The sequence below is a fragment of the Pomacea canaliculata genome, linkage group LG4 (assembly GCF_003073045.1).
Source record: "Pomacea canaliculata isolate SZHN2017 linkage group LG4, ASM307304v1, whole genome shotgun sequence".
Taxonomy (NCBI): Eukaryota; Metazoa; Mollusca; class Gastropoda; order Architaenioglossa; family Ampullariidae; genus Pomacea; species Pomacea canaliculata.
This window is the reverse complement of record NC_037593.1, coordinates 5,940,462-5,953,952: the sequence shown is the minus strand read 5'-3', so window position 1 is coordinate 5,953,952 and position 13,491 is coordinate 5,940,462. Positions and strand designations below refer to the sequence as shown.

General features: G+C 37.1%; 1 protein-coding gene across 2 annotated transcripts; it reads right to left on the bottom strand.

The window, feature by feature from the left end:
* Nucleotides 1–112: 112 nt before the first annotated feature.
* Nucleotides 113–11,837, bottom strand: LOC112561261 (beta-glucuronidase-like). 2 transcript variants are annotated; one of them, XM_025233628.1, is made up of 13 exons: nucleotides 11,500–11,837; nucleotides 10,787–10,902; nucleotides 10,095–10,271; nucleotides 9,549–9,724; nucleotides 8,841–8,983; nucleotides 8,342–8,535; nucleotides 7,698–7,826; nucleotides 6,391–6,566; nucleotides 5,965–6,114; nucleotides 5,446–5,533; nucleotides 2,684–2,860; nucleotides 2,224–2,359; nucleotides 113–1,444 (listed from the first exon to the last, which is right to left on the bottom strand). In XM_025233628.1, exons 2-13 carry the CDS (start codon nucleotides 10,865–10,867, stop codon nucleotides 1,311–1,313), a joined length of 1,761 nt encoding a protein of 586 aa, XP_025089413.1. In that variant the 5' UTR covers nucleotides 10,868–10,902; nucleotides 11,500–11,837; the 3' UTR covers nucleotides 113–1,310. The 2 variants fall into 2 exon arrangements, with proteins under 2 accessions (XP_025089413.1, XP_025089412.1); XM_025233627.1 differs by lacking the exon at nucleotides 11,500–11,837 and having other exon boundaries at nucleotides 10,787–11,468.
* Nucleotides 11,838–13,491: the final 1,654 nt, after the last annotated feature.

Genomic DNA, 13,491 nt, shown 5'->3' with positions numbered 1-13,491 from the left:
CCATGTTTGTTTCAATCTTTATTTTTACACGAAGTGCTTATTTCTTGATAATGCAAGTGAAGTGCATCACTTTTCATCCACACTTTGAATAGACAAAGCATGATCTCTAATGTGGCAGACTGATAATAATTTAAATTTTATTAACTGCCATTGATATGCAATGAAGACTCAGCAGTAAAAAAGTTTGGAAATTGCACTTACCTTCTGTATTAATACCCTCATAACATTGGAAATGTACTTTAGAATTGTACAAAATGTTGCAACAAATCATCAAAGCATTAGGCATCTCTGTTTAAAACAATACAAAAATAAACTCATCTTTGGCTAAATTTGCAACTGCTATTCTGAATGTCATAAATCTCAAACATGTACAACAACAAGCATCATTTAAAAATTTTAAGCCCTTAAATAATCTAAAAAGATTTTTTCATAAGAATCATATTCTCTGAAAGATGAGTCAAATAACAACTGTTTATCCCAGAAATTAAAATCTTATTTGTTTTAGTTCTGACAGTGAGAGTCAAATTTTCTAAATAGGAAGTATTGGAAAGTTTTTGTAAAAAGGATTTAGGGTTTCTTCCTTATTAACTTTATATATACCTAGTATTCTCTTAGAAAATTTTGCAGTTTGTGGTTTCCCACAAAAATGAGTAATGTTTTGTTCCAACTTGCACGTAAATAAAATACGTGACATGTATTTGTGCCTACTGAATAAAAAAGGGACTTGGGAAAATATATGACAAGTGAATTTAATGGAAGCATGTATAGAAAGGTGCATTTAACTATATATCTTCACCCAGCTTAAGACAACAAAAGTGCATCACAAAAATGGTTTTTAAAAACTATGTCAATTGTATGTGCAAAATAAGTCATGCTAGAAAACAGAAGTTTGGCCTATTTAATCTGATGGAATAAAAGGGTACCGGGGTAAATTATAGGAAATATAAAATGTCAAGTTCTTATGTCCGTTGTCAAATTTAAGCTGCAATAAAGAAGTGGAATTATATGATCAACTAAATCGGAGTAATTGGCAGAAATGTTTTGGCCTTTATGACAAGGGACAGCCTCTTACACACAATATGAATGTGCATGGCTTTAACCCACCTCTCAAATGTTTTCAGTTCGTTTTATATAAAATAAAAATGAAGTTATAAAAATACAAGACTTTATAATAAATTTTTTAGATTTCTTAGTCATGCAAAGAGTGTCATTAACAATAATGCCTAGAAAAGAAGAATAACTCCCCATGATGCGTTGAGAAATCACAGTTTAAAGTAGACACTGGCACCCTGTGCAAAGACCTAGTAAACCTAGTGGGACTGAAAATAGAGAGTAGTGCTGTTGGACAAGGAGAGGTAACGTGCTCGCAGCAAATGACCAGCAGCTTTTGGCTGACGTTGACGTGTCAACACACCTTTTTTGTTTCCAACCACACGTCTGACCTCTGCAGAAAAAAAGAAAAAGATTTGCTGAGCCACCAGTGAGAGCAGCCATTGTAAAGATGTATTCATGTGCTACCTCTGTAAACTCTACAATTAGAGTTCGTACACTTTGATCAAAGCACTGTTGTTGGTTACAATAAGGTTTTAATGCTCTGTTTAATTTGGATGAGAATGCACACATGCAGGAGGATTCTGGCTACAATGTGTTCACTCTATATGACATGGATGACAAATTTACAAGTGTAGTATTAGAAGAGCTATGAAGGCTAGTGGAAAATAAAGATTTTCATAAATGACGTGAGTGTGACTACCTTAACATGTTTGAAAACCAAGTAAAGTTGTAAGCTTGCACCCAAAAAAAGATAATGATCATAGTTTCGCATTGCCTGGAACTCGAGTTTCAAATGTAAATTGTGGAAAGGATTTGCAATCTGAGGAAAATATTTGAAATAGTTAAAGTATGATAAAGACTGATGCCCTCACACCCTGCTTCTCTATACACTCAGTTTGGAGATGTGGTCACCTATACAAATGTTCTGTGACAGCAAATATTTTAATAGTACTTTAACCCCTAAACCAGGCTCAAAGCATTTTACATACATGAACATGCACAAAACAAATACACAACATAAAACACACACACACACCACAGAGGAAGAAATTGGAATACCCAGAAAAAACCAGGGTAGGGTTTTCTCTTTAGTGTGAGCATGCACATGTGCAGGCATACATGTATAATGCATGTAATCATAAGAAACAAACAATTTCAAACATTTTTTACCCTGTTGTGTCATGAAGTCTGTAAAACTCCAAACCATCTCCCCGACCAAGAACTGGGTACGGTACTTGTCAAAAGTCTTATGATACTCAGATATAAATGTGTTTTGGTACTCTTCTGTGAAGACGAATTCAGGATACTGCAACCCAAGAGAAGTACAAGTTACATGCACAAATCAATACATTCTTTCTTATTTGTTTCTTTCCTGTCACTGAGATAAAGCTTATGAATGATTATGAGTGTTTTTGTAGTTTATTTACTTTGGTTTACATCACTTCCAGGTGCCTGTTTATATGCATGAATCAAGAGTGTTTGGAAGAGATGCAAGATTTGCCTTTGCGTATAAATAAATAACAGAGAGTTGTGTACCTTTAAATCAGGAACAGAGTCAGCACTACAGTAAAGATGATTGATTTCTGGTGAAAAGCTAAATAAAGGAGAGATATATAAACAAGAGGTGCACCTCATGTAAGCCAGACACAGTGCCAGCACCATATTCAGTAATGATGATGGGTTTCTGGTGAACAGATCGCCAGCCCTCTAAATCTGCACTGAGTTGTAGCTGTATGACCTCTGTATGGCCTGTGTCAGTATACCAGCCGTAGTAGCGGTTCACACACAAAATATCAACAAACTGTGTCTGCAACATAAATGAATAAACTATCCTTAAGTTCATATTTGTTTGTCATGCAAATATAAAAAGATGTTAGCAGATGTAGCCAAGCCTATGCCATCTTTCGGGGCTTCTTACCATCATAGTGTGTTTCTGGCCCCCGTGTACAAGCCTGTGTGTCAACGTATGAAACCTGTGGTTAAGTCAGTGAAGCGTTGGACGGATGATAGTATTGAATGTTTACGAGGTTGTTTTGATTGTATGCTGTGGGATGTCTTTTATAACACTGACGGATGTCATCTCTTCTTATATCTCCTTTTGTGTTGATTCTGTGATACCCTGTCAAAACATTGTAATATTCCCTAACAACAAACCGTGGGTTACCAGGTGCCTGAAGAGTGTTCTAAACAGGTAAAAACGGATCTTTTTCACTGGCGATGCATTGGCAAAAAGATCTGTGCATAAAGAGGTAAGGGAGGCAATAAAAAGAGCAAAAAGAGAGTATAAAGACAAGATAGAGTTGCGTTACTGTGCCGGCGACCTTCGTTATGCCTGGCAGGGGATTAAGTCTATGGCTTCTGTTAATCAGAAGGTAGACTGTACTAGAAAATCAGTCAAACTTAATGGCATGAATGATCGGGACTTGTCAAATGTTTTGAACAACTTTTATGCACGTTTTGAGAATCATGATTTTTCTGATAAAGTTAGGGAACTCAGACAGTCACTTGTTCCTAATGATAACATAGTAATTTCTCAAGTTGATGTGACAAAGCTGCTTAAGCGGTTAAGCGGGTTAGGGTTAACAAGGCGCAAGGGCCAGATGGAATTTGTGGGCGGGTCTTGCATTGGTGTGCTGTTCAACTGGGTGGAGTGTTTCAACACCTCTTTCAACTCTCTCTTGACTCAGGGCACATTCCTACACTCTGGAAACTGTCTAATATCATCCCACTCCCCAAAAAAGCTAATCCTAGTCAACCTAATGATTTTCGGCCAATAGCATTAACCTCCCTCATAATGAAAACCCTTGAGAAGATTGTCAAAAATCTTATCTTAACATCTGTAGAGAGTAAATTGGACCCATTGCAATTTGCTTATAGGAAGGGTAGGGGTGTTGATGATGCCAAGTTGTTTATTTTGAACACGCTTTATAAACATCTGTAAAAGCCCAAGACACATGCCAGACTACTTTTCGCAGATTTTAGTTCTGCATTCAACACAGTGCAGCCGTACCTTCTGAGCTCTATTGATATCTGCTTTTGATCTACCACACCAACTGGTCTGGTGGATTGTGGATTTTTTGACATGCAGACAGCAGAGGGTGTATGTTAATAGTAATTATTCTGACATTGTTGTCACAAGCACCGGGTCCCCACAAGGTTGTTGTCTATCACCCTTGTTGTTTATCTTGTATACCGACAGCTGCAGAAGTATGGAGGAGAATAGCTACCTCATTAAGTTTTCTGATGATACTGCACTGTTGACTCTTTTACAAGAACATAAGAGAGATCATGGTAATGCCTTAACTGACTTTGTACAGTGGTGCGATGAGAACTTTCTTGAGTTAAATGCAGACAAAACAAAAGAATTGAACATAGATTTTAGGAGAATCAAAGATGATTTTGTTGCTCCCAGTGTGATACATAGCAAACCTGTTGAAACTGTCACCTCTTTCAGGTACCTGGGAACTGTTTTTGATTGCCAGCTTAAATGGACTCTTAACATTGAACACATTGTCAAACGTGGCCAGCAAAGAATGTACCTTTTGCGGAAGTTAAATAGCTTCTCCGTTAGCAGAGCAATTTTAGGTCGTTTCTACCAGTCTTTCATTGAGAGTCTTTTATCCTTCTCATTTGTATGCTGGTTTCATAATTTATCTGTTCATGATAGGAACAGTTTGAATAGTATTGTCAACATCTGTTCCAAAATAATTGGTATTAAACAGAGGGACTTGACTTCCTTCTGTGATCAACAATTAGTTAGGAAAGCTTCCCGCATTCTGTCCATACCTGAACACGTGCTAGCGGGACAATTTGTTTTATTAAGCTCCGGTAAACGCTATGCCATGCCAGTATGCAAAACCAATAGGCATCTAAAATCTTTTGTGCCATCCGAAGTTCAGCTACTCAATCACAGATGAACTATCAGCGTGTGTGTGATGGGTAGGTGTGCATGTGTGTGTGTTTTGTGTGTGTGTGTGTGTTTTTCCATATACATGTACATATATTTCGGACGCAGGGCACAGCTACCATGTTTAAATTGCCCATTGGGATTAATAAAGTCTATTGTTATTGTTATTGTAGAAACATCTCGACACATTTTGTTGGTGGTCTAAAAATATCATTCATTTAGTATCAATTTATGTGTAAAAAAATGACCTTTTGTAAAAATAATTACTGTGAGATTGTCTTTGAAGACTAAATTCTAACTAACAGGATAACAGATAACAGCTAAATCTCTCTTTTTAAAAGCCCTATAATAGAAAATACTAAGATGATTGTGAGAAAGACTTTGCAATTAAGATATAAAACAACTTCAATAAAGACATCAAAATATTGCACCAGCTGAGGGGATCAACTCATTATCCTTGTAATTTTTTTAAAAAAAGGACTTACTGCAACATCATTGGGGTAGTCAGCATCTGTAACAAATGTCACAGGCCTTTTGGCTTTGTCCACATCTCTTGTATGGGCAATCACATCTCTGTGCAAGAAAGTTCCAGAGACATGTCTGATCTAACATCCAATACACAAGTTATGTAGTTGAGCTTGTATGCACAAACATACACATGTGCATAATGATACATGCATATATGAATATATGTGAGCAGATGTTTGAACCTAGACAAATACACCTGAAAAGAGCAATTATCATACAACCCCAGATGAAAAGTTCATTTCTTTTACCTGTTAACAACAATCCCCCCACCTCTAAAATTTACAAGCACACACCTACCTACCAACCCACACACACACAAAATGACCCACACATCGCTACACCCCTTCACACATGACACCGTGTGACAGAAATATTTTGACAATGGAACAGAAATTTTAATGCTGTCATGTAGTTAAAAAGTAGTGATGCTCATTGGATTGTTTCATCATGCAAATTTGACAGAAGTTTTGGCTTACCTGAAGTAAGCTTCTGCTTCTGAGAGATTTGATGCAGGTTCATTTGCTACTGACCAAATGATGACCGATGGCCGATTTTTGTCACGCTGTATCAATTCTGTCATGACATCTTTGTGATGGGCCAGAGAAATGGGACCAAAATTTTGAACCCTTGTTTGAAGGAGAAAGCAGTTTAAAAAGATGAGAGGAAAAAGCTAAAAATAGAAAAAAAAACCCCACAAAATATCAACGAACACAGACCTCAAAATAACAAAAAGATATCACTAGAAAACAAAATTTTGCAATTAAAAATTAAATTACAATGTGTTTCTGCAAATTTTAAAATCAAACTTTTCTTTTTCCACATTCCACAGCTCAACCATCAAATGTCTATCATCCATGCAAAAGAGTCTGAAATTTTCATAACATCGTAATTATATTCCTTACTGTGACATTCCTGCTCCTGGAGACTCATCAATAACAACGATTCCCTGCAGGTCAGCCTGGTCCATGATTTCCTCGGCATACGGGTAGTGAGATGTGCGGAAGCAGTTAGCACCCAGCCATTTCATCATGTTGAAGTCCCGTGCTATTAATGCATAGTCTAGCCCCCTGCCACGTATCTGAGGGAGGAGAAAACCCCAGAAAAAAGGTGTTGATAGAAATCTGCATCATTCCAGGGAAGACTATATTAGCAGTAATAAGGACAATTAAGAAAACAATTAATGCATTCTACCACCTTAGTTTTTCTGCTAATAGAAGTTTGTGCTGTGACATGCAAATATAGTGCCCTTGACATGGTGGACCCTTTGCTTTTAACTTCATACCCCACACATCCAATAGAGCCACTTGGCTGAGAGACCATGACCATGACCTCCTACCAATCTTATCAGGTTAAAAATCAACATTAGCAGATATAACAGTCACAACTTTAGACCTTAACCTTATTTTCCTACTATCCTCAGATAAGAATTCCTTTTTTTTTTTTAAAGTGAGATTGCACTAGGAACATGACAGTGATCATCACCACTTTCACAACACAAATCACACACTTAAAGATGGCACTACATGAACTATTATATATACATCTATGTAAAAACAAAAATAGGAAAACATTCCTTACCTTTCACCCATGCAGTCACACACACCATGCACAAATACATGTACATCTCCCCACTCTCCATACACACATAGATCATACATTATACATCATTTCATACACACGTAGATCATACATTATACATCATTTCAGTTTCATGACTTACTGAAATGTAGAGACACACAAAAACACAAACATGAGCATGCACAAACACAGAAATAGATGCACACTCACAGACTTAAATTGTACTACACACGGACTGCCCAAAGAGACCAAGGAGGTGCATTCAACTTTCCGTCCTGTCTGATGCCACAGCAGAGTTCAGTGAGGCTACTAATTCAGCATAAAATCTCTTCAGATGCAGAAGAGTTCTTTAGGTTAAGCATTACAGACCTAACTTTGGAGAGTAGATGGCTGGGTTTGGACAAAAACTACAATGGGTACCTATTTGATCAGGTCAAACTAAGTTTAGTTTAGTTTGGTCTTTGTTACTCTTCAAGGAGCATAGGGCTGCAGGTCAAACTAAAGGTGACTGAAAAAGAGTGAATGTTTCACATGGTTCACAAACAGTGACAGTGGCCATGGGATCTTAACTATGACATATCCCTATCTGCCATTATCAGATAACTCACTGCTAACAGACAGTAGTACATACATCTGCATCTTCATGCTTGCCTACTCCAAGGCAATAGAAGGGGCGTCCATTGATAAGCAGCTGCGTATCAGTCACAGCCACTGTTCGAACCCCAAAAGGTTGTCGGTATATGTCCCCAGAGACATTGACCTGTAACAATGCTCAAATACTTAAGAAGACAGTATATATTCTTTTCATTTGGAGCATTTACAAATACCAGTCGCCTGGCACATGCTTCCCGATGTGTGAAAGACACATGTTACATCCTGTCAAAGGGTACAGAAGTATACTACACAGAACATTTTTGTGTGTGTTATCATAGTGTCTAAAGCTGTTGAATACAAAAGAGAAATGTAGCAAAATGTATTAACATATTCTCTATTTTCCTATTTAGTAAAAGTTATGCAGAATAAAAATATATGTAAAAATATCTAGAAGATTAATGTCTATAGGGTAAAAAAAAAGCTATACTGTAGTTCTAGCACAACACACTTCTTTTAAAACTCCAAAATTATCATTTATCGTCATTCAGTGCAAGTTTTACTTTATTTCATTATGCTGACTATAAATTGTGATAGTGAACTGCTTTTATCTAAAATAATGTTAAAGTCCATGTTTTTCAGATTCTTTTAAAAATTATTCTTATGTAAAAACCAAAATCTTACCACTAGTGTGTACATGTATCCAGGATCACTGGGCATGCTGGTGTAGGGCCACCACAAACGGACATTAGGAATGGTCACAGTGCCCTGAAGCTGGTTGTACAGCTGCACCACAGTCTGACCCTCCTTGCTGACTATGGACACTTGAACAGCTTCTGGTGCACCTCCAGCAGTGATGATCTCATAATTCACTATCCCTGACCATGAAATAGTTCAAACACTTATCAACAGTTGATATTTTATCAAAAGGAGTATTGCTCAATAGAGAATGAGAAACAGCAAATATGTGTGTGTGTGGCTGTAGGGTGTTAATGGGAGGTAGTGGTGGTGTGTTGCATGTGTGTGTGTGTGTGTAAAAGCAAGAAAAAGTCTACAATTTTCGGCAAGGTACATATATTAGGATATAATTTACGTTAGTACTGTAGAGTTCCAGGACACCTGAATATGATCAAAGTAGTCCTTCTTTATGTCTATTTAAAGATAAGAAGGCTAAAGTCCATACCATCTCCACCACTAATGCTGGTGACAATAGTAATGTCATCAATGTATGTCTGTGGGGTGGTGTACAGATGCACATGGCGATGAATGCCAGCATAGTTAAAAAAGTCAATCTGCAGTTGCTGAGTGAAGTAGCCTACAGGATACCTGTCCATCACAAAAGAAAACGCGATTTTATCACTTTACTAATTATTTGCTTACTTCTGCAAATAAAATTGCAAACTGAGGCAGGTAATCAAAAATTATATCTACTGCAGTAGAGATTTTGATGTCACTGTTTATGATGATTTTGTTATATCAATATTTATCATCAAGATTTTCTTCTGCAATAATTTGTTCTATTTGTCGTAAAAAAAAGTTAGTAAATTATTATTGTTCTGCTATCATTTGTTTTCTCCTTCTGATAACTAATAATGTATAGGAAAAACATATCATACATGAGTAAATATAAAAAAGTCACTCATTCTTGATGAATAATATAACAATATATAGCATAATATTAATAATCAATGTGATAAAGTTCAATACAACTATTACAATTATTATTACACATAGAAAATATTACATTATTGAAACTTATAAATTATATCACATATAAATATAGAGCACTGATAGTGCTATGAATACTTTTTAATTTTAGCTTACATTTGAACCAATTAAATTGTTGTACAAAAATTGTACATTGAGTGTATATCGTGCAGCTTTATATTACCTTTTAACATCATGTTGAAAACTTAAGGATCCAGGGGGAAGGGTGGTTGGCAACAGAGTGTTGTTTACAGCCACAGTCACACGGTTTGGTCCACTCAGGTTCACCACTGCATTTATTGCACCTTCAAATGGAAGGTGACCTCCATCATGGGTCATAACTTGCTGTCCATTCACCCACTAAAAGAAGGATAAATGGTGAGTGCAATCTGTCATTGTGGGATTTATTCTCTATGTTGTAAAATTCCATTTCTTAAACATCTTAAAGCATTCAAATTCAAACGATATATACTCCTCATTTTATCAGAATGAAACCCTCACATTCTTGACATCACCCATGTTCAATAAATTCTTTTTCTCACATACCTTATTGTTTTTATTACCTTAACCATGTTTTAATTGTGAGGAACAGGAACGTTTTATTTTCAATCAATAAATTGATTGATGAACCATCGATCACAACCTTAATCTGTATTTAAGGAAAAATATGACACAAGAAATATAAGAATGCACAAATCATGACCGAAAGGTCACAGCAAACATGACCCACCACAATGGCATAATAATGAGCACTCCCAAATCTCAGGATGATGCGTTGGTTGATCCAGTTTGCAGGAACAAAAAATTCTCTGTCATACCATACCCAACCTACAAAATCTCTTAGGTTTTTGTCAGTGGTAATATCATTGTAGCTAGATGGCACTGGCATAGTGAGGACAGGTCCTGTCTAAAAAGCAAAATAAAAAAAACCACGAATTTTTATTTTTATCATGCTTTGCAAATCCAAGAATATCAAATGTACTATAGTTAAAAGTTCATACAACGTGAAGTAATTATAGGTGCAAAGAAAGGTAGGAACTGTGAAGACCTGCTGTTATTGCTTGCGCAAAGTATATATAGGTCGAGTTCAATGCTAGTTGCTGAGTATACGTTTTATATATTGATTACTTTAAACGGGAGATAACAGCTTTAACAACAATGCTTGCGTCTCAATATCGTGTTAGAAACTGTGTGCTCAGCGGTTTCATTATATGTTATCAGATTTATTTTTATTTATACAGTACGTTGCAGAACTGGCATGATCCTAGCTAGATCTTGATTGCGTGATCAATGTGAAAAGCAAACATTCGAAGGCTGCAAATTCGGAAAGCCAATTAATACAGAATTATTCGAAATTCAAGCAAATAACCAAAAGAGCACATAATATATCTTATTTCGGAAATAATGCTACTGTGCACTTACCGCCTCAAGTGGTTTTGTCCACCACTGATCCACAAAACTCTGGTTTCGCGACGATGATGCATCTGCTCTGAAATTCCACATGCCATCCAAGGTTTTGACCGTTCTACTTTCAGAATCTAGGGGATAGAGGATTCCTTTTAGCAAAACTACATCACATAATGCTGAAATGCACGCAAGAAGCAATAGCAGCCGCCACCCGTTCGCCATTTTGCAGTTTGAAGCTTTATCACGTGAACAGTCTATTTATAGATCAGCTACTTTCGTGGAAAAGGGTCTGTGACCTTGAGGAAAGGAGAAGTGGTATCTGCGATATCAGGCCCGTTCTTAGTCCCCCCGGGGCCCGAGGCAAAGTGCATGTGCGGAGCCCTCACGCCACGATCACACGGTTTTAGTTGGGATCTAATGTCACTTTGTTCCTCAGGGATATCTTGTCTTTTATCATTGACAGCACGCTGATACACATTACAACATAAGCCTACGATTAATTTATTTGTAACGTTCGTCAATAGGTTACAACGAAGGGAACCCTACAGTCTGCTACAGTAGTTGAGGTTGAGTTGATGGGTTTGCATCCGCCATTAAGTAACACACAACACACACACCGACACACGTACATGCGAAAGACATTCAGATTTAGTAACCAAATAACATAGCAACACGTAAACATACGGCATAATGTAACATGTAAGTTTTCAACACTAAAAAATATTTACAAGTGAACTTTCCTGGCCTTCACTGAAGCAAAATCATCAATCAGTTCACTGAAATCTAATTCCCGAGAAACACTGTTCTCGATGGAGAGTATGGCCACAGGCCATGTTCCTCAGCCGATCTTGACACATCGTTGACCGCAGGTAAGTTTTAATTAATTTCAGCTTCGAGAAACTTCGTTCTCCGGAAGCTACTGTCACAGGTATTGTGAGGGCAATTCTTAAGGCAATCCATAAATTCGGAAAATCGAATGATCGTCCTTTAATGGAGAGGAAAGTCAACATCTTACGAAGGTCTCCATGCACAGAATCTGGAAAAACATACTTCAATGCGTCCATTTCCTCGGCAAGCATGTATCCATCGACATCTCGGCTTTCTCCATGTGTTAACACATCTTCCAAATTCTTCCCACATGACTTCAGCACCGACTTTGGCAACTCCTTTGAAGTTGCAGATAAATCCAAAAATTTGATTATGATTCCTTAATTGTTCAAATCTTCTTTGAAGAGACGCAATTGCTGTATCCACTATCATGTTGAAGCAGTTGATGCGGAAATCCTCCTGGGCATTTCTTCCTCCTACATCTTCTCCTTCGTATTGTTCGTAATCAAACATTCTCCTTCTCTTTCTAATTCGTGTAGCCGGCAATGGTGACTAGAAAATGATCACGATCAAACGATTAATTTCATTTACATTTCCTTCTCCAGCTATAACTTATATTGACGATAGTCAAATGTTTTACTGTAGTATAAACCAAAGATACCATATTAGATGAAAAAATAGGTACACAATCCCAAGTACACATGCATCTGTACTACAAACATTTTGTGCCTTAACTTGTTTGTGTGTCTGTGTTTTGTTTTTCCAGAAAGAACCGAGCATATCCGTATATCAGTGTAAGTTTAAAGCGCCAGGCCTTGAGATGGCTTCTTCTTGAGCAAGACAATGTCGAACTACTTGCAAAGCCGTACCTTACTCTGGTGAGAATGTTACTGAACTGAGGTTTACATTGTTGACCATAGTTGAGATTGTGTGCTTGTTTATACAAAATTGCTTACAACTCATTTTTATTTATTTTGAATCAGGGTAGCAACAGGTCAGTGTCAAGGCTACCTGCTAGGAATAAATTTTGTAAACTTTGGGGTTCTGGAATCCTCCCTCCCACACCAGATTGCCTTTTCAAGTATTATTTTTGATGAAAATAATATGTAAATATAACAGTATAGTAATAATGATAATATGATTTTTCAGGAAGAGAGTGAGGGTCATACGAAAGCATTTAAACAGCTTACAAATTCGCCATCATTCATCCAGATCAAATCAGAGAAAAGCGCTGCCAAAATGTTACCTCACAAATTCACATCTGATCTTCTGAATCACATAGAGAGAGGAAATAAATGGGAGTAACCAAAAGTCAGAATGACTATGATCAAGAATGTTTAGAATGGTATTGCTTTAAGTGACTGACTTTGCTGTTTCATTGTATAGAGAAATGAAACAAAGTGGGTATTTGAGTGGTGATTAAGATTTTGTATATGTGAAAACTCATGGTTACTTGGTTTAGTAAACAAAACAAAAGGGTGTAGAGTAACAAAATTAGTAAAAATACTGAAATAGCAGTTAGTATTCCTTTTGATAATACTACCGGTATAATTTAATAAAGATAATGTGTAGAAACTAAAGAGTGTATTATTAGTATTGTTAAGTGGTGATGCTCATTTTGATCTGGTTTACACCCTCATTTTATAGATGTGTAGAGGGCCGGTAGTCCGGCGTTGTTGTTAGTTTTGGAGGAGACGTCGGCGGATCAGAGAGAGCGTAGACATTTGACAGTAGGGGAGAAAACTGAGAAGAGAAGGCGCAAGACAAGCGACGCAGCCATGACTGTTGTAGCCTGCATTAAAGAGTTGTGCAACTTCTGACAGGTTCCTGCCTTTCTGGTTTGGGTGTTGGACTGTTGCGGTCACTGCTCAAACACCCCCCCCCCCCACCAT

Excerpts from the sequence above, each read along its gene's own strand:
- LOC112561261 (XM_025233627.1), bottom strand. The coding sequence starts at position 10,993 with ATGGCGAACGGGTGGCGGCTGCTATTGCTTCTTGCGTGCATTTCAGCA. Across the intron at positions 6,567-7,697 it reads GCAAGCATGAAGATGCAGAT|ATACGTGGCAGGGGGCTAGA; the intron begins GTATGTACTACT and ends CTCCTCCCTCAG. Across the intron at positions 1,445-2,223 it reads AGACTTCATGACACAACAGG|AGGTCAGACGTGTGGTTGGA; the intron begins GTAAAAAATGTT and ends TTTTTTCTGCAG.